This window comes from Portunus trituberculatus, chromosome 31 (genome assembly GCF_017591435.1).
Source record: "Portunus trituberculatus isolate SZX2019 chromosome 31, ASM1759143v1, whole genome shotgun sequence".
Lineage (NCBI taxonomy): Eukaryota > Metazoa > Arthropoda > Malacostraca > Decapoda > Portunidae > Portunus > Portunus trituberculatus.
This window is the reverse complement of record NC_059285.1, coordinates 14,443,778-14,461,277: the sequence shown is the minus strand read 5'-3', so window position 1 is coordinate 14,461,277 and position 17,500 is coordinate 14,443,778. Positions and strand designations below refer to the sequence as shown.

Genomic DNA, 17,500 nt, shown 5'->3' with positions numbered 1-17,500 from the left:
ATCTCTCTTCCCTAATAAGATACAAAATGTTCTATATAAATATTTCTTTTTTTTTATCATTCATGCTTTGGAAAGACAAAAAAAAATATGGAAGATAGAAGATAGACACATATTTATTATTGTTATTATTATTATTATTATTATTATTATTATTATTATTATTATTATTATTATTATTATTATTATTATTATTATCATTATTATTATTATTATCATTATCTTTACACACACACACACACACACACACACACACACACACACACACACACACACACTTTCTAAAGATAAACTTCCCCAATGTAAGAAAATTTAGCATTCCATTGATAAAATCTTAAAGGATGTCAGTATATTTTTTCAACTTCCAAAAAAAAAAAAATGCAAATCAACATTTATGCAACGATTTCTTTTAGTTGCGACTTTGTACGTTAACCGTGGTGAGAATTGCATACTTTCGTGGCAACACTGCTGATGGTGTGTGTGAGCCTGGCGACACTGGCGTGGGAGGAGTGAGTAGTGGCGAGACGGTGAGCAGTCTGTGTTTAGAAATGCTTTGCTCTCTCACCATGACTGTTTTCCGAGGCCACAGTGATGACTAGCGCGGTTTTCAAGCGTGATTCTTCAGTTAACGCCTTCAATACCTTAAGATTTGTGTACGACTAGACCATTTTATTGACATTAGGAAAGGTCTGTGGAGGTCAGAAAATTAATAGCCACAGTTTTCACTATTCGAATCCCTCACACAAGTTTCTAAAGCTGTATAAAACCATCAGATAATAAGCAGAATGAATATGGGAACGCGTCGTTGTGCTCAAGGGGTTAATGATGCAGAAATCTTGTCGCTCTGCCTCTTAGAAGGGTAAAAAAAAAAAAACATAAAAACGCGTCTAAATTTAAATAAAGCCTTTTGAAATAATGGAGGTGAAGCGCAAAAGTGTTTGAGAATACGAGCCTGAGAGATTGTGAGTTCAGTTTCTTTGCTCCACTCACTGACACGCCCTATTGTCCCTCCACATGCCTCACGTAAATCAGGTTGTCGACTCATTTTTTCTTCCTTTCACAGCAGGTGTTCATCCGAGCGTGATTCTTTCGCCTGCTCATTATTCAATGTTAATAATCTCTTCAGCGCCGTGACGCGTTTTCATATTCATTCTGCTTACTGTTTACTAATTTTACACAGCTTCAGTAACTTATGTGGGGGTACGATTAAAATACTGAAGACTGTGGCCATTAATCTTTCTGACCCCCATAAACCTTCCTTAATGCAAATAAAATCGTCTAATCGGACCCAAACTCCTGGGAAAAAAAAATGCAAATCGGTACTGAAGGAGTTAAAATTACCCATAACATTCTGCAACCTCGTGAAGACTTTGGGTTATTTCTTTATTGTTATAATTATGAACACTGGTGGTTATTCATATCTAGCATTTACAAAACACTGATGGTTATGTGTAGTGTTTTCAAAATTTGTGTATTGTTTATTTCCTGGTGTATATGAAGAGGGGGATATTGTAGAAACGGAGGAACGGGCTGGAAGGGCAAAAGACAGGAAAAAGGTTGGGGACGACTGCAATGTACCGGAAAATAAAGTAGTAATAATAGTAGTGGTCGTAGAAGTAGTAGTAGCAGTAGCAGCAGCAGGAGTAATAGCAAAATGTTCCCTTCACAACTACCACCACCATCATGACCATTTCCTTATTGCCTCGTCCACCTCCACCTCCTTCTCCTCCTCCTCCTCCTCCTCCTCCTCCTCCTCCTCCTCCTCCTCTCACCTTTCCCTCTCCTAATTAGCTATCATTGTTTTTATTCACGTAAATGGGAGTTTGGGAGAAGGCGTGAAAATTGTACTTAAAGCTAATGGTTGCGTTTAATAGATTAGAAACAACTTTTTCAACGCATAACCATTTTTTTCCCATCTCGCGTTTTGAAATTGTTTTGTTACGTGAAAATCTAGAAACAAAGGAATTTTTATAAGCGCAGGGAGACAAAAGAGTATAGAGAGCAAGAGAGAGAGAGAGAGAGAGAGAGAGAGAGAGAGAGAGAGAGAGAGACAGGGTTAGTGGTGTGTAAGAGAGGAAGCTTGTGGGTAACATATTTACTGCACCTACTACTCTTCCTCTTCCTCTTCCTCTTCCTCTTCCTCTTCTTTTTCCTCCTCCTCCTCCTCCTCTTCCTCCTCTCCTCCTCCTTCTCCTACAGTTCTTTTTATACTACACCACCACCACCACAACCACCACAACCATCATTAACAACTCAAAAACTACAACAACAGCTACTACTACTACTACTACTTCTACTACTACTACTACTACTACTACTACTACTACTACTACTACTACTACTTTCAATGTTTTTTTTTTTCGCTAGCATCCTTTGAAAACTACAATATCAACAAGAACATCGATATCAATAGTAATAATAATAATGATAATAATAATAATAATAATAATAATAATAATCGTAATATTGTCCTAACCATCATTATCTTTTCTTTTCTCTTTATTTTTTTATCCTCCATCTTTTTCTCTCCCTATTCTTACCCCGTTTATCATTCTAATACATTTTGTGTCATTATTCCTTTCTCTCTCTCTCTCTCTCTCTCTCTCTCTCTCTCTCCCGTGATTGTACATGCAAACATTTTTATTTCTTTTCTTTTTTTTTGCATCGGTTTAAATGTCAACAAAAGAACGAGAGGCTGAATTATTGGGTTACTTAAATTATGCACCACCACCACCACCACCACCAGACAAGGCAAGGCAAGGCAAGGCAAGGCAAGGGAGGGCAAGGGAGGGTGGAAGACGGAAGCGAAGGAAGAAATCTTTTGACCAGCAACATTATGAAACAAAAGTCCATCCTCAGCGTGACTTTTCCCTGACACACGTTGACTTCATGCAAACTTTTCGACTCCAATCCCCATAAACTTTCGCTCACCCGCCAGTATATACCCTGCTCTCTCTCTCTCTCTCTCTCTCTCTCTCTCTCTCTCTCTCTCTCTCTCTCTCTCTCTCTCTCTCTCTCTCTCTCTCTCTCTCCGATTGGCTCTCGTGTCTTACCAGCGGGCCAATGGGAGAGCATCTTTCCCTCTCACTCTCTCTCACTTACTCTCCCTTTTATTTCCAGTTACACGCGTTCATTATTTGCTTTCTCTCTCTCTCTCTCTCTCTCTCTCTCTCTCTCTCTCTCTCTCTCTCTCTCTCTCTCTCTCTCTCTCTCTCATTCGCAGAACCCTTATCTCTTCTTCTACTTTCTCTCTCTCCCTAATAACGCTCCCTTTCTCCTCTTCCTCCTCCTCCTCCTCCTCCTCCTCCTCCTCCTCCTCCTCCTCCTCCTCCTCCTCCTCCTCTTCCTCCCCCCCTCTCACATCACTTCATCGGTAACGTATCCCTTTCCAGTCATTCCATAACCCTCTTACTGAGACAGACTCCTCCTCTTCCCTCTCTTCCTCTCTTTCCCCTCTCCCCTCTCCTCTCTCTCTCTCTCTCTCTCTCTCTCTCTCTCTCTCTCTCTCTCTCTCTCTCTCTCTCTCTCTCTCTCTCTCAACTCTTTCACACCTCGTCGATTTTTCCTCCATTTTTTGTAGTTCGCCTTTTTTCTCTTTTCTTTTTCGCCTTTTCTGTCTTTATTTTTTTTTCCTTCTTTCTTCACTTTTTTTTCTCTTCTCTTCCCTTCCTCCTTCTTCATTTGCTAATTTAACATAACCACGTATTTTCCCTCCTTAACTACTCAGTCTAACTTAATCTAACGCTCATGGCTCTCCTTTCTTAACTAACTATACCTAACCTAACCTATCCGAACCTAACCAAAGCTAACCAAACCACAACTACAGTCCTCCCTCTCTCTCTTCAGTATACCAGGACGCGTTTTCATATTCATGCTAGTTATTATTTGGGTGATTTTACATAACTTCAGAAACACATGTTGGGATTAGAATAGTAAAGAGTCTAGCCATTAACACCCTTGAGTACCATGACGTGTTTCCATTTCCATTCTACTTACCATTTGGTGATTTTATACAGCTTCAGAAACTTATGTCGGGAAGTAAAATCGTGAAGACTGTGGCCATTAATCTTCTGACCTCCATAGACCCTTCCTAATGCCAATAAAAATGGTCTAATCGTACACAAATCTCAAGGTAAAAGTGTGTGCCAGTATTGAAAGGGTTAATTAATCCTCTGACCTCCATAGACGCTTCCTAATGCAAATAAAATCGTCTAATTCTATCTAAAAATTAAGGTAAAAAAATGTGTGTCAGTATTGTAGAGGTTAACTAACAATATTTCTACTGCACCTCCTCCTTTTCCTTTTCTTTTTCTTCCTCCTCCTCCATTTCTTCCTCTTTTCCTTCTCCTCCTACTGTTCTTTTTATATTACACCACCACAACCACAAATTGGGAACAGAAAGTAAAAATAAAAAAAACAAAACAAAAAAACTAAAAACTACAAGAAAAATAATTAAAAAATCATCAAAAATAGAAAAATAAAAACACAAAAACTAGCACACGAAACGAAAAAAAATAGAAAAAAGAAAACAAAGGAAAAAAAAAAAAAAAAACTAACCAAACGCCACCTCTTCTACAGGCTGGGTGGGGTCGAGCAGCCTGGCAGTGTCCCGCGTGACGGCTCCCTTGGTGGTGGCCCTGTGTCGCCGCAAGAGCACCAGACTCACAGCGGTCATTGGGGGCCTGGTGATGGCGCTGGCTGTCCTCTTCGCCTCGTTCGCTTTGCATCTCCACCAGGTGTTCCTCAGGTGGGTGGTGGTGTGGAACTCAGTATGTAAGAGAGAGAGAGAGCTGTGTTTGTAAGGGAGGGACATTAGCTTGGGCGGAACGAGGGTGTTCTTGGGAATGATTTTGTGAGTTATTGAGGAGTGTTATTGAGGTGTGTGTGTTTGTAAGGGAGGGACATTAGCTTGGTATGGCCGAGGGTATTCTTGGGAGTGATTTTGTGAGTTAGTGAAGGAGTCATAGCTGAAAGAAAGTGGGATAAAGGAGAATGAGACTTTTGGAGAGGGAGAAAAGTGGTATACAGAAGAATTGGAGTGAGTTTAGCAGGATTAGAATGGCATAAAGGAGAATCAGACCGTTGGAGAGGGGAGAAAGGATCATAGAGAAGAATGAGTGAGATAGAGTGAGAGAAGAAAGTGGTATACAGAAGGCTTAGAGTAAGTTTTGCAGAATTAGAGTGGTATAAAGAAGAATGGCTAAGTTAGAGAAGGAAAAAAAGTTATATAGAGAAGAAAGAGAGCGTTAGAGAGGGAGGAAAGTGATGTAGAGAAGAGTGAAAGTGTTAGAGAAGGAAAAAAGTAATGTAGAGAAGAATGAGTGGGTTAGAGAAGGAGAAAACTGGAATGAGAGTATTGAAGAGTGAGGAAAAGTGGTATAGAGAAAAAAAGAGTGAGATAGAGTGGAAGGAAAATGGTACACGAAAGACTTAGAGTGAATTTTGCAGGATTAGAGTGGTATACAAAAGAATGAATTAGTTATAGAAGGAAAAAAAAAGTGATGTAGAGAAGAATGAGAGGGTTAGAAAAAGAGAAAAGTCATATATAGAGAAGAATGAGTGAGAAAGACTGGAAAGAAAGTGCTATACGAATTATTTAGAGTGAGTTTTGCAGGATTAGAGTGATATAAGAGAGAATGAGAGAGATAGAGACGGAAGAAAGTGCTATACGAATGAGTTAGAGTGAGTTTTGCTTTTATCTATTACATTATTATCAACTTTATTTGTAATCCTGTTTTTTTTTTTCTTTTCTTTTCTTTTTTTCTCTCCATTTTCTCTTTTATCTCAATTATATTTTTCCTCTTTATTTATTAACGTAATGTTCCAAGCTAAACAAATTGCTCTCTCTCTCTCTCTCTCTCTCTCTCTCTCTCTCTCTCTCTCTCTCTCTCTCTCTCTCTCTCTCTCTCTCTCTCTCTCTCTCTCTCTCTCTCTCTCTCTCTCTCTCTCTCTCTCTCTCTCTCTCTCTCTCTCTCTCTCTCTCTCTCTCTCTCTCTCTCTCTCTCTCTCTCTGTGTGTGTGTGTGTGTGTGTGTGTGTGTGTGTGTGTGTGTGTGTGTGTGTACGTCCCTTTACTCTAACAATGGCTAAGAGAGAGAGAATATTAAGTGTGTTTATATGTAGCTTGTGTCTAGATAAGAGAGAGAGAGAGAGAGAGAGAGAGAGAGTGTGTGTGTGTGTGTGTGTGTGTGTGTGTGTGTGTGTGTGTGTGTGTGTGTGTGTGTGTGTTTGAGCTTAAGAACTTCAAATGGTTTCAGCGATAAAAGGATCAGAAACAAGAGTTTAATTCAGTATTCTGTCATTTTTCATCCACCTTTATTAAATTCTCCTGCATCTAATTTCCTTGTAACTTGATTTCTCTCTCTCTCTCTCTCTCTCTCTCTCTCTCTCTCTCTCTCTCTCTCTCTCTCTCTCTCTCTCTCTCTCTCTCTCTCTCTCTCTCTCTCTCTCTCTCTCATTTATCTTATTTTCTGTCTCTATATAGTCTTCATTTGCTTCCCTCCCATCTCTCTCTTCCTCATTTCCTTTCCTCTCCTTTTCCTGTCATTTCCTTGTTCCGTTCCCTTGGTCTCCTTTGGTTTCCTCTATTCTCTCCCTTTTCTATCCTCTCCTGTCACTTTCTCCTTCATTTCTCCTGTTTTATGTCTTTCTGCATCTCCCTCCACCACTCCTAATCCTTTAACACCTTCAGTACCATGACGCGTTTCCATATTCCTTCTACTTACTATTCGGTGGCTTTATATAGCTCCAGAAACTTATGTGGGGAGATTAAAATAGTGAAGACTGTAGCCATTAATCTTCTGACCTCCATAGACCCTTCCTAGTGTCAATAAAATGGTCTAATGGTACCCAAATCTCGAGGTAAAAATGTGTCCCAGTATAGAAGGAGTTTATGTGCGTGTATTTACGTGAAATTGTTGTGTTTTTGTGTGTAGAAGAGAATTGAGGTTCCATTAATCCTCTGACCTCCATAGACCCCCTCCTAGTGTCAGTGAAATGGTCTAATGGTACCCAAATCTCAAGGTTAATAATGTGTCCCAGGTTTGAAAGGGTTAATATCTCGTGTTTTCCTCAAAATATGTCCTCATCCATCCTGTTTGCCATCTCCTCACGGTCCCCACGCTCCGCAGCTACGGCCTGGTACTCGGTGTAGGCGTGGGCATGACGAGGGAGGCCGCTAATCTGATGCTGGGGCAGTACTTCAGACGCAGGCGAGAGTTTGTGGAGATCATTGCGCAGTCCGGCTGTGGGATCGGCGTCACACTCTTCTCCGTTTTCTTCAAGGAGGCGATCAGGTAAAGGGTGACTATAGCAAAGGTAATGGAAGTATGTGCTTTGTAAGAGGAGTGACTAAAACTAACTATATGTCAGATGTTTGTTTTTGTGTTTAGAAAAATGCATCTCTATATCTGCTTCTGTGTTTCCGTCTTCCTGTGACCTGAACACTGATTTAATTAAGAGGGAACTGTCATCTAAGTGGTATGCCTTTTTTTTTTTATCGTTGGCCAGATTTCCCTTTCATACATAAATAAAAACATGTCACAAGGCCACAAGCACAGCAAAAACCACAAGCAAAGTACAGCACAGCGACCAGTGAAACCTTACTACACACACACACACACACACACACACACAGCCTTCACGTCCTTATGAGCCTTCCCCTTCCTGCAGGTCGGTCGGGTGGCGTCTGGGGCTACAGGCCGTAACAGGTGTGGTCTTCTCCAGTTTCTTCCTGGGCATCTTCTACAGGTCAGCCTCGCTCTACCACCCCCAGCGACGCGCCATCCTGCACATCAAGAACCAAAAGAGAAAGGTAGGCTGGGAGGAGTAGGAAGGTAGGATAGATAGAGGTAGGCTGGGAGGAGGAGGAGGAGGAAGGTAGGATGAAGATAGAGGTAGGCTGGGAGAAAGAAGGCAGGATGAGAAAGTGAAGTAGGATGGGAAGAGAAACATTGACTGGGATAGAGGTAGACTGAGAGAGAGAGAGAGAGAGAGAGAGAGAGAGAGAGAGAGAGAGAGAGAGAGAGAGAGAGAGAGAGAGAAGTAGGCTGGGTGAGGAAAGCGAAGAGAGGAAGGGAAAGAGAAGATGACAGCGCCGTAATGGAAGGAGTGAGTGAGTGAGTGAGTGAGTGAAGGGAATGTAGAAACTGAGAGAAGAATGAGAGAGAGAGAGAGAGAGAGTGTGTGTGTGTGTGTGTGTGTGTGTGTGTGTGTGTGTGTGTTCTAGGTAGTATCAAATTATAAAAAAAGAGAAACTGGAAATGAAAAGGTGTGCGTAACTATGAAACACGTCCTAACTTTGATAGATAAAAGAGAGAGGTAAGTAGAAGTAATGAAGGGAAAAAGTTACGGGAAGTTAAAAAAAAAAAAAAAAAAAGAGAGATTGAGATAGAAATAATAATGTTTAGAATTTCCAAACCTGAGAAAGTAAATAGGTAAATATATAGAGAGAGATAGACACACTGAATAATTGATAGATTAACTGGTAGAAACATACTTACATACATATATACATACATACATAGATATATACATACATACACGCATACATTTTCATAATTAGGAAAAAAATTATTTTTATTCAATCACCTATTTATTTCTCTCTCTCTCTCTCTCTCTCTCTCTCTCTCTCTCTCTCTCTCTCTCTCTCTCTCTCTCTCTCTCTCTCTCTCTCTCTCTCTCTCTCTCTCTCTCTCTCTGATCCTTAACCTTTCTCCTCTTCCATATACTCTTCCATCTCCTTTTCCATTTTGTCCTTGAACTTTCTCTCCCCTCCTCCTCCCACTTCCCTGACCTTTATTCCCCTCTCCTCCTCCTCCTCCTCCTCCTCCTCCTCCTCCTCCTCCTCCTCCTCCTCCTCCTCCTCCTCCTCCTACTCTTCCTACCTTGACCTTTTTCTCCCTCCTCTCCTTCTCTCCCCTCCCTCCCTCTTTCTCTCTCTCTCCATAACCTTTCACGCCTCCTCTCCCTTTCTTCTCCCCTCTCTCTATCTCCCCATGATCTCATTTGGCCTTTTCCTTCTCTCCCATTCCCTCTTCTCTCTTCCTCTCCATGTTGTTATTCCTTTTTCTTCTCTGCTTCCCTTTTACTCTTGTTTTTCTTTCTTCTTTTTCTTCTTTTTTTTTTTTCCATATTTCGATTATTTTTTCTTTCCATCTTCTCTTCCTTCTTTCCTCTTCGTCTTCCTTTTCATGTTCTCTCTTCCTTCTATTTTCTATCCCTTCTACACACTCTCTCTCTCTCTCTCTCTCTCTCTCTCTCTCTCTCTCTCTCTCTCTCTCTCTCTCTCTCTCTCTCTCTCTCTCTCTCTCTCTCTCTCTCTCTCTCTCTCTCTCTCTCTCTCTCTCCTTTCCCATCATCCCCTTATCTTTCTCCTCTACACCTTTTCTCCCTCCTCCATTTTTCCCTTCACTTCCTTTTCCGCCTCCCCTCATTCCCCTCATCCCTCTCCATGTCTTTCCCCTCACATTCCCTTCCATCATCTCTCTCCTCACTCTTCCTCCTCCTTCATTCCCCTCACTTCTATCTCTCCCTTTCCTTCCATTTCCTTTTATCTTTCCCCTCACTCCCTCTGTCCTTTCCTTCACTCCCCTCTCTCACCTCCTCTCTCCCTCTCCCCTCGCAGCAAGTGAGGGACAAGTACAAGGTCGACTCCGAGAAGCCACCTTACTTTGACCTGTCTTGTTTGAAGCTAAGGTCAGTTCAGATCCTCATCACTGCAGCAGCTGTTGCCTCTGTGGGCCTTTACACACCCTTGTTCTACCTCGTGAGTATCTTCTTCTTTTTTTTTTGTCTATTTTCTATGTAAGGAGGGGAAGGCTGGTGGGCAAGGGCAATATAGGAACGTTACCTTATAAATTCCCTTTCGAAATCGGCGAGACCACCATGATCCGTGTTTTGGATTTTAATTGTCTCTTTTTTAATTCACTTTTTTTAACTGGGAATTTTTTATTTATTTATTTTTTTTATGCAAGAAGGAAGGCTGGTCAAGGGCAACATAGAACGGATAGAAAAAAAAAAGGCTCCCCTTGCATGTGCCCTCTCACTGTTTTGTACACCTTTTATTTTTTTTTTTTTTTTTCCTGGATTTTAACTCTCTGTCTCTTCGGATGTTGATGCAGAAGTGTGTTGATTTGGGGTTTTGTTGCAGTGAAAGTGTTAAAAATTACCTTCTGCTTTTTGTCAACTAGTATTGTATCTCCGGCTACTTCATTCTATAACATTAGTTCACTGTCTCTCCAGATGTTATTATAGCAGTGTGTTGATTTTGTCGTTTTGTTGCAGTGAAGGTGTTAAAAGTAGTCTCCTGCTTTATATTAGCTAGTTTTGTATCTCCAGTTGCTTCTTTATCTAGTAGAACGATATTAAAACTGTCTCTCAGGATATTATTTCAGAAGTGTGTTATTTTTTGTGTTTTGTTGCAGTGAAGGTGTTAAAATTTACCTCTTGTTTCTCATCAGCTAGTATTGTATCTTCTACTGCTCCTTTATCTAGTAGTACAACGATATTAACACTGTTCCTTCCCATGTTGTTCTAGAAATGTGTTAGTTTTTGTGTTTTCTTGCAGTGAAGGTGTTAAAAGTTATCTCTTGTTTGTCATCACCTAGTACTGATATCTTCGACTCCTTCATTCTTTAATATTAGCTCACTGTCTCTCCAGCTGTTACTCTATAAGTGCATCAAGTCTAGCATGGTTTTGTTGTAGTAAAGGTGTTAAAAGTTATTGTACACCCTGCCTTGTAAGTAACCTCTCTCTCTCTCTCTCTCTCTCTCTCTCTCTCTCTCTCTCTCTCTCTCTCTCTCTCTCTCTCTCTCTCTCTCTCTCTCTCTCTCTCTCTCTCTCTCTCTCTCTCTCTCTCTCTCTCTCTCTCTCTCTCTCTCTCTCTCTCTCTCTCTCTCTCTCTCTCTCTCTTTCTCCATCTTTTCCATTCTTTCCTTCACATTTTTTTCTCTCCCTTCATTTTTCTTCTCTCTTTTTCCTTCGCTCTCTTCATCTCCACCGCTTCTTAAAGTTTGTTCATCTTATCCTTTTCTTCCTCCTCCTCCTCCTCCTCCTCCTCCTCCTCCTCCTCCTCCTCCTCACCTGGGAATCCTTAATTAGGTTCTCAGCTTCACCTGTCGCCAGAATCATCCTCTCACTCACCTGTGTCACGCCGTCCTCTTATTTTCGGCAGGTAACCCCACCGCTCTTAACCTTCACCCCTCTTCCTTCCCCCCCTCCCACTTCCCTGCCTCCCTGCCTCCCTTCCTCCCTACCTATCTCCCTGCCTTCCTCTTGCTGCTTCTTCTTTTTTCTTATTTTTCTTATTTTTTTCTTTTTGTTATTGTTTTCTTCTTTTTTTCTTTCGTCCTCTTTTTCTTATTCTTGTTGTTGTTGTTGTTTTTGGGGGGTTTTCGTTATCTTCATCGTCGTCACTTGCTTGATCGGTTTCTTTTTCTTCTTCTTCTTCTTCTTCTTCTTCTTCTTCTTCTTCTTCTTCTTCTTCTTCTTCTTCTTCTTCTTCTTTTGCTTCTAAATATTTTTACTCAAGAGGAAAAACGAGGCGTGGAATTTTTCTTTTTCTTTTCTTTTTTTTTCTTTTCTCATTTTTTTTTTTTTTTTTTGGGTGGGAGTGAGGAGAAGGAATGAATGTATATCATCTTTTTTTTTTTATTTCTAGCGTCAGAAGTTTATTTTTCTTGATATTTTTACACCATTATTTAATTTTACTCCTCCTCCTCTGTTTTATTATTATTTTTACGTGTTTTTTGTTTTATACATCTTTATTCTTCACTTTCATTCCCTTTACTTTCATTCACTTTCAAGTTCTTATTTTTATTCATGAAGAGGCGGCGTTGGAAGCTGTAATCCCGACCAATCCCCTTCAAAGCAAAATATGAGGCCACTAATCCTCTTATAATCCTCTGAAATATAACACAGGGGCGCTGGATCCTCTTTCATCAGTGTCCCATTCCCCTGATCCCATTTAAGAAACATGTAAACTTCTCCTTATTTTCGAATTCTCTCAGAAACTATTTATTCCTCCTCCTCTCCCTTCAAGTCCCTCGATTTTGCATTTTTTTCTCTTTGATTTTCTTTTCATCTTCCGAATCTATTAACATCAGTCTCGTTCTCTTTAGCCTAAATTCTAATGTCGCTGGATACCGTTCAGTCATTTATATGTATTCAGAATCTTCAAGGGAGTATCCTGTCCTCTTTCTTCAGTGTCCGATTCAGTTTAGAAATTCCATATAATTCTGCTTTCATCTATTTTTCTAGGCCTACGAAACCACTGAATTCTTTTTAGTTCTGTTCATTCACTTTTTAATCCTTTCAATTCCTCGAAAACTGCATGTAACCTTCTTGTTTCCATTTTCTAATCCTACAGAACTGTATCCAGTCTTCTCTAATCACTCCCAACTCCACAAAATAACATACAATCCTCTCTATGTGCTTCTGATCCTGCAAAAACTTAATTCAGTCTTCTTTATTCTTTTTTAACACCACAAGATCACACCAATCATCTTTATACACCTTCTAATCCCACAAAACTATACCCAGTAGTCTTCTATACCCACCTTGTAATCCACAAACCAGTATTCAATCCTCTATCGCTCCTCTTCTACTAATCCCACAAAAGCAGCATTCAATCCTCTGTCTCTCATCTTCTAATCCCACAAAACAATAAGCAGTAATCCTCTATACCCATCTAGTAATCCCATAAAAGCAGCATTCAGTCCTCTATCACTCCTCAGATCCTGGACGCGCAGACGGAGGGACTGGAGGACTCTGCGCTGATCCTCCTGCAAACTTTCCTTGGGTTCGCCTACGCCTTGGGCTGCATCGGGTTTGGTCTCATTGTGGTGAAGCAGAGTGCGCAGTGCATGATATCCCGCCAGTACCTGTGCCAAGCCTCTATGTACGGACTAGGTGAGTGACTGAGTGGGGGGACTGAGTGAGTGAGTTGTGAGTGACTGAGTGTGTGACCAAGTGAATGAGTTGTGAAGAGAGTGATTGGCTGAGTGAGTGAGTTGTAAGTGACTGAGTGAGTGACAAGTGAGTGACTGAGTGTGTGACCAAGTGAGTTGTGAGAGAGAGCAAGAGAGAGAGTGAGTGAGTGGCTGAGTGAGAGAGAGAGAGAGAGAGAGAGAGAGAGAGAGAGAGAGAGAGAGAGAGAGAAAGAGAGAGTGAGTGACCAAGTGAGTGAGTAGTAAGTGAATAGCCAGATAAGTGAATAATGAGTGCGTGAGTGAGTGAGTGAGTGGTTTTCCTCGCTTGAATCCTGAGTGACAGATGACGTGGCACTATTTTCTTTATATAAATATTCTTCTATGAGTGAGTGAGTGAATGAGTGAGTGAGTGAGTGAGTGAGTGAGTGAGTGTTGTCTTTCCTTGCTTGAATCCTAAGTGACTGATAACATGGCACTATTTCCTTTGTTATCCATGTATTCGTTTATTACTGTGTTATTATTTCACTTTTTGTTGTCTTTTTTTTTTTATTCCTATCTCGCCTTCAGTTCCTGCAATATACTCTGTCATCTCTTCTTTTTGTGTGTATTCCATATAAAGAGAGATTTCCGTGTGTGTGTGTGTGTGTGTGTGATTTGGAAGACAGTTTCAGAAGTAGGAAGAGGAGAGAAAAATAGTTACAGAGAGAGGGTGGGATGGGGAGGAGCGATTGGGAAGAGAGACAGTAGAATTAGCTGGCATAAAAGACTGGACAGCGTGAACGAATGGAGGGATTAGTGAGGACAAAGAGGAGGATTGCATGGCGGGGATGAGGAGGGATTAGGAAGCGTGGTTTTTAGGGGTAAGGGATTGGAAGTGGATAAGGAGTGGGCTTTGAGAGAGAGAGAGAGAGAGAGAGAGAGAGAGAGAGAGAGAGAGAGAGAGAGCATTTAAAAAGAAAAATAGGATTAAAAGGTATAGATTTTACATTTTCTACAAGTTTCAATATTGTAGGTGGCTATAGAACAAGTAATGATGTCTCAGAATAATTAGCAATCAAGGAAAGATCAAACAGGCACCAGACAAAGGATTAAGACAGCACTCAAGCTTAAAACGCCATGAAGTGCAATCCAACACCACGCTAAGGAAACACACAACAGCTTGGAACCCTTACTAAAACATTTCAACACTCTATTAAGAAAGCGAAGGAAAGCAGTGTCCGTTTTCTTCCTCTCTGACCCATTCTCCTTATTGCAGGGGTGACTATGCTGGCGCTAACGGCGGTGCGAGGTTACTACGGCTACGTGCTCTTTATGTGGCTGTACGGGCTGCTGCTGGGAGGCGCGCACTATGCCTTCCAGATGCTGACGCTGGAGAAAGTCCGCACCAGGCACTTCTCCAGGGCGTGGGGCTACATTCAAGGGTCCACGGCGCTGCCCATACTGCTGGGGGTTCCCGTTACTGGTAGGTGGGGGCCGACGCGCTGGTCTGGCCTGGTGCGTATTCTGAAACACTTTGCTCTCCCACCAAGACTGTTTTCCAAGGCCACAGAGATGATTAGCCGAGTTCTTGAGAGTGCTTCTACTGTTAATCCCTTCAGTACTGGGACGCATTTTTACCATGAGTTTTGGGTATGATTTGACGGTTTTATTTACATTAGGAAAGGTTTATAGAGGTCAGAAGATTAATGGCCACAGTCTTCACTATTCTAATCCTCACATAAGTTTTTGAAGCTGTATAAAATCGCCAAATAATAAGCACAGTAAATATGTAAATGTGTCATAATACTGAAGGGATTAATAGTGTGAATATCTTTGTAATCTGTCACTAGAACCATTATAAAACCTGTAAAAACCCGTATAGCTGTAAGTAGAGGTTTTGGAAGTAATGGACGTGCGGACAGGAGCGATTCAGGATACTGTTCTTGGTGTTGCCTTGTGGTGCTGTAGTGTAACAAGATTGTGCCAAGCGGGTGTTGTTTGGTTATTAAATTGTTGTGTTTTTATTCATTTCAGTTATTTAGTTGTGAATATTGGTGTTGTTTTGTTTTGTTGTGTTTAGTTAATCTATATGTCTGTATGCATTCTTTTTTTTTTTTTTTTCTTTTTTGTAAATTAGTAGAATAGCATTAGTCTTTCCATGCGTTAGGTTAGGTTAGGTGAGATAAGGTTAGGTAAGGTCAGGTTAGGTTAGGTGAAGTTAGGTCAGGTTAGGCTAGGTTAGATTAGGTTAGGTTAGGTTAGGTTCTGATTCATTCACTACACTCACTTCAATGATAATTCCTTCACTGTCTAGATCGTGATTCAAATAAGCATGACATTTTCTTCCCACAAATATGAATAGTCACCGTCTGGAAATTTGTAGCCTGGGATTGTTTCCATAACACTTTTTCATCTTTTATTTATTTATTTGTTTATTTATTGTAGAATTCTGAACCTTTCCTGATTCGTGTGTGTGTGTGTGTGTGTGTAGCCGAGATGCACAGGCTTGAATAATGAAGCGAAAGGCACAAACTACGTTTTCTTTTATTTCTCTCTCTCTCTCTCTCTCTCTCTCTCTCTCTCTCTCTCTCTCTCTCTCTCTCTCTCTCTCTCTCTCTCTCTCTCTCAGCCCCAGTAACCACTCCTCACCCCGCAGGTTACATCAACGAGAGTAACCCGAAGAGTGGCTACTTCTTCGCCAGCATCTTCCTCCTTGGCGGCGCCTCCTGCCTCTTCCTCCTCAACTACTTTCGGGAGCGGCTGTCCAAGCACGACACCACGGTCTCCTTCACCACCGTGGACTCCCACCTTGCCCACGACCCTTACGCGATGCCCCTGGAGAACGGCGGCGGCGGAGCGGCTGCTGCGGCGACCGCCGGGGCCTCTGGGAGCAACAAGGCGCCTATGCCTCCGCCGCCACAGCTCCCAAAGGCACCTGTGTGCACCTGCGGCGCCGATTCCAACGCGCCGCCGCCGCCGCCCGCCCTGCAGCTCCCGGGGCCCGGACAAGACCACGCCAAGGCCTCAGCGGCGCTGAACAAGCTCGGCAAGACCATCTCCTTTGCCACCTCGGTGGACGTGGTGGAGCCCAAGTTGCGGCCGGAGCTGCTCACCTGCATCTCCGAGGAGGGGCTGCTGGACCACTACTACGACTACGTGGTGGACTGCGTCAATTCCTGCCGCCACGACGACTTCTGCAGCGAGCGAGGCAGCGTGGACGGCGAGAGGGACGAAACAGACGATGAGGGGCTTGAACCCCGCCCTCGCCACCACCAGCACCACCACCAGCACCACCGTCCCCACGCCTCCCAGCACCCGAGGTTCCGCGTGCACCTACCCCACGGCGCCGCTTGGGGCAGGCCAGCGGTGTCAGTTTCAGCGAGCCTGAGGACCTGGCCAGGCTGGGCCAAGGAGGCTGTGGAACGGCAGACGGCTGGCTCACTCCTCGCCCGCCCATCACGCCCACCACGCCCACCATGAATACACTCCCCCGCCCCTGCCCGCCCCGCGGCCCCCAATACTGCGCCGCCAACCGCAGCCCGCCACCCGCCCGCGGCGAAACATCACCGTGATAGAGGAGATGACCACCTCTGTGTGACCCCCCCCGCCCCGGCGCTGCTGCTGCTGCTGCGGATGCTCCCGCCACGGCCCCCCCTCAGCGCTGGCGGGCACCCACGCCCCCTTTGCCACGCCGAGACACGACACAGAGTGACCTGGGGGTCGCTTGGGCACACCGCCCCTGCTGCAGTCCTGCCGCGCCGGTGATGGGCGGACCTCTAGTGAATTATTCGTAAACCCTCGTAAGGGACTTAGCTTCAGAAATACTCCTAATATATTGAAAAGACAACTTATTATTATAATATATATATATATATATATATATATATATATATATATATATATATATATATATATATATATATATATATATATATATATATATATATATATAGTTTGAGTGCAATATTTGCCTTTCCGACGGTCAGTATCTACCACGGTGTGTGGTGTGGTGTGGTGTGGTGTGCGCGACAGACTGACTTCCGCAGGCTGGTGAGGCGACACAGCCTCGCTCGGCGTCACACTCCAGGTTCAGTTTTCCACGACAACTCTTCTTCCCGCCGCAGGCCTTCATGTCTCTTCCTGTACACAAACGAGGACGCGACCTTACGTAGGTATGTATGTACATAGCCGTGTGTTCGTGCTGCTCTGTGCGCACCTTTGTTTGTGTGTGCGGCTGGATACTCACACGCCGACACCGCTGTGATAGCCGAGGGCCGTACCACGTGTCGCTGTGTCCTTCCTCCCTCAGGCAAGCAAGCGGCGTCCCGCTCAGTGCACCACCGGACCGGGCAGCCTGACCACCACTTGGGGCCGCCGTCTCCTGACGATTACAGGATCGGTCTTCCCCCAAAGGCGCCCCTCAACAGGCCGGACGTCGCCCGCTGGGCAGCTCGCCGGGGCGGGACGCGCGAAGACAGATCAGCCTCGAGTGTTATGAAGCAGCGGGGAACGCCTCGATCGTGCCAGCCCTCAGAGACCCGCGCTGAAGTTTCTAGGCGACGAGACTTCCACCAAAGAAACCCGAGTCAACGTAG

At 43.2% G+C, this 17,500-nt stretch overlaps 1 protein-coding gene across 1 annotated transcript in view; it reads left to right on the top strand.

The window, feature by feature from the left end:
• The window catches only part of LOC123511420 (monocarboxylate transporter 12-like), a 219,442-nt gene extending 202,690 nt beyond the window's left edge, over positions 1–16,752 (top strand). Inside the window, 9 exon segments of the mRNA XM_045267288.1 lie at positions 4,576–4,744; positions 7,127–7,291; positions 7,668–7,809; positions 9,622–9,762; positions 12,732–12,906; positions 14,182–14,388; positions 15,562–16,164; positions 16,218–16,337; positions 16,340–16,752. Coding sequence (XP_045123223.1) covers positions 4,576–4,744; positions 7,127–7,291; positions 7,668–7,809; positions 9,622–9,762; positions 12,732–12,906; positions 14,182–14,388; positions 15,562–16,164; positions 16,218–16,337; positions 16,340–16,503 — 1,886 coding nt within the window. The 3' untranslated portion in view covers positions 16,504–16,752.
• The last annotated feature ends 748 nt before the right edge of the window (positions 16,753–17,500 follow it).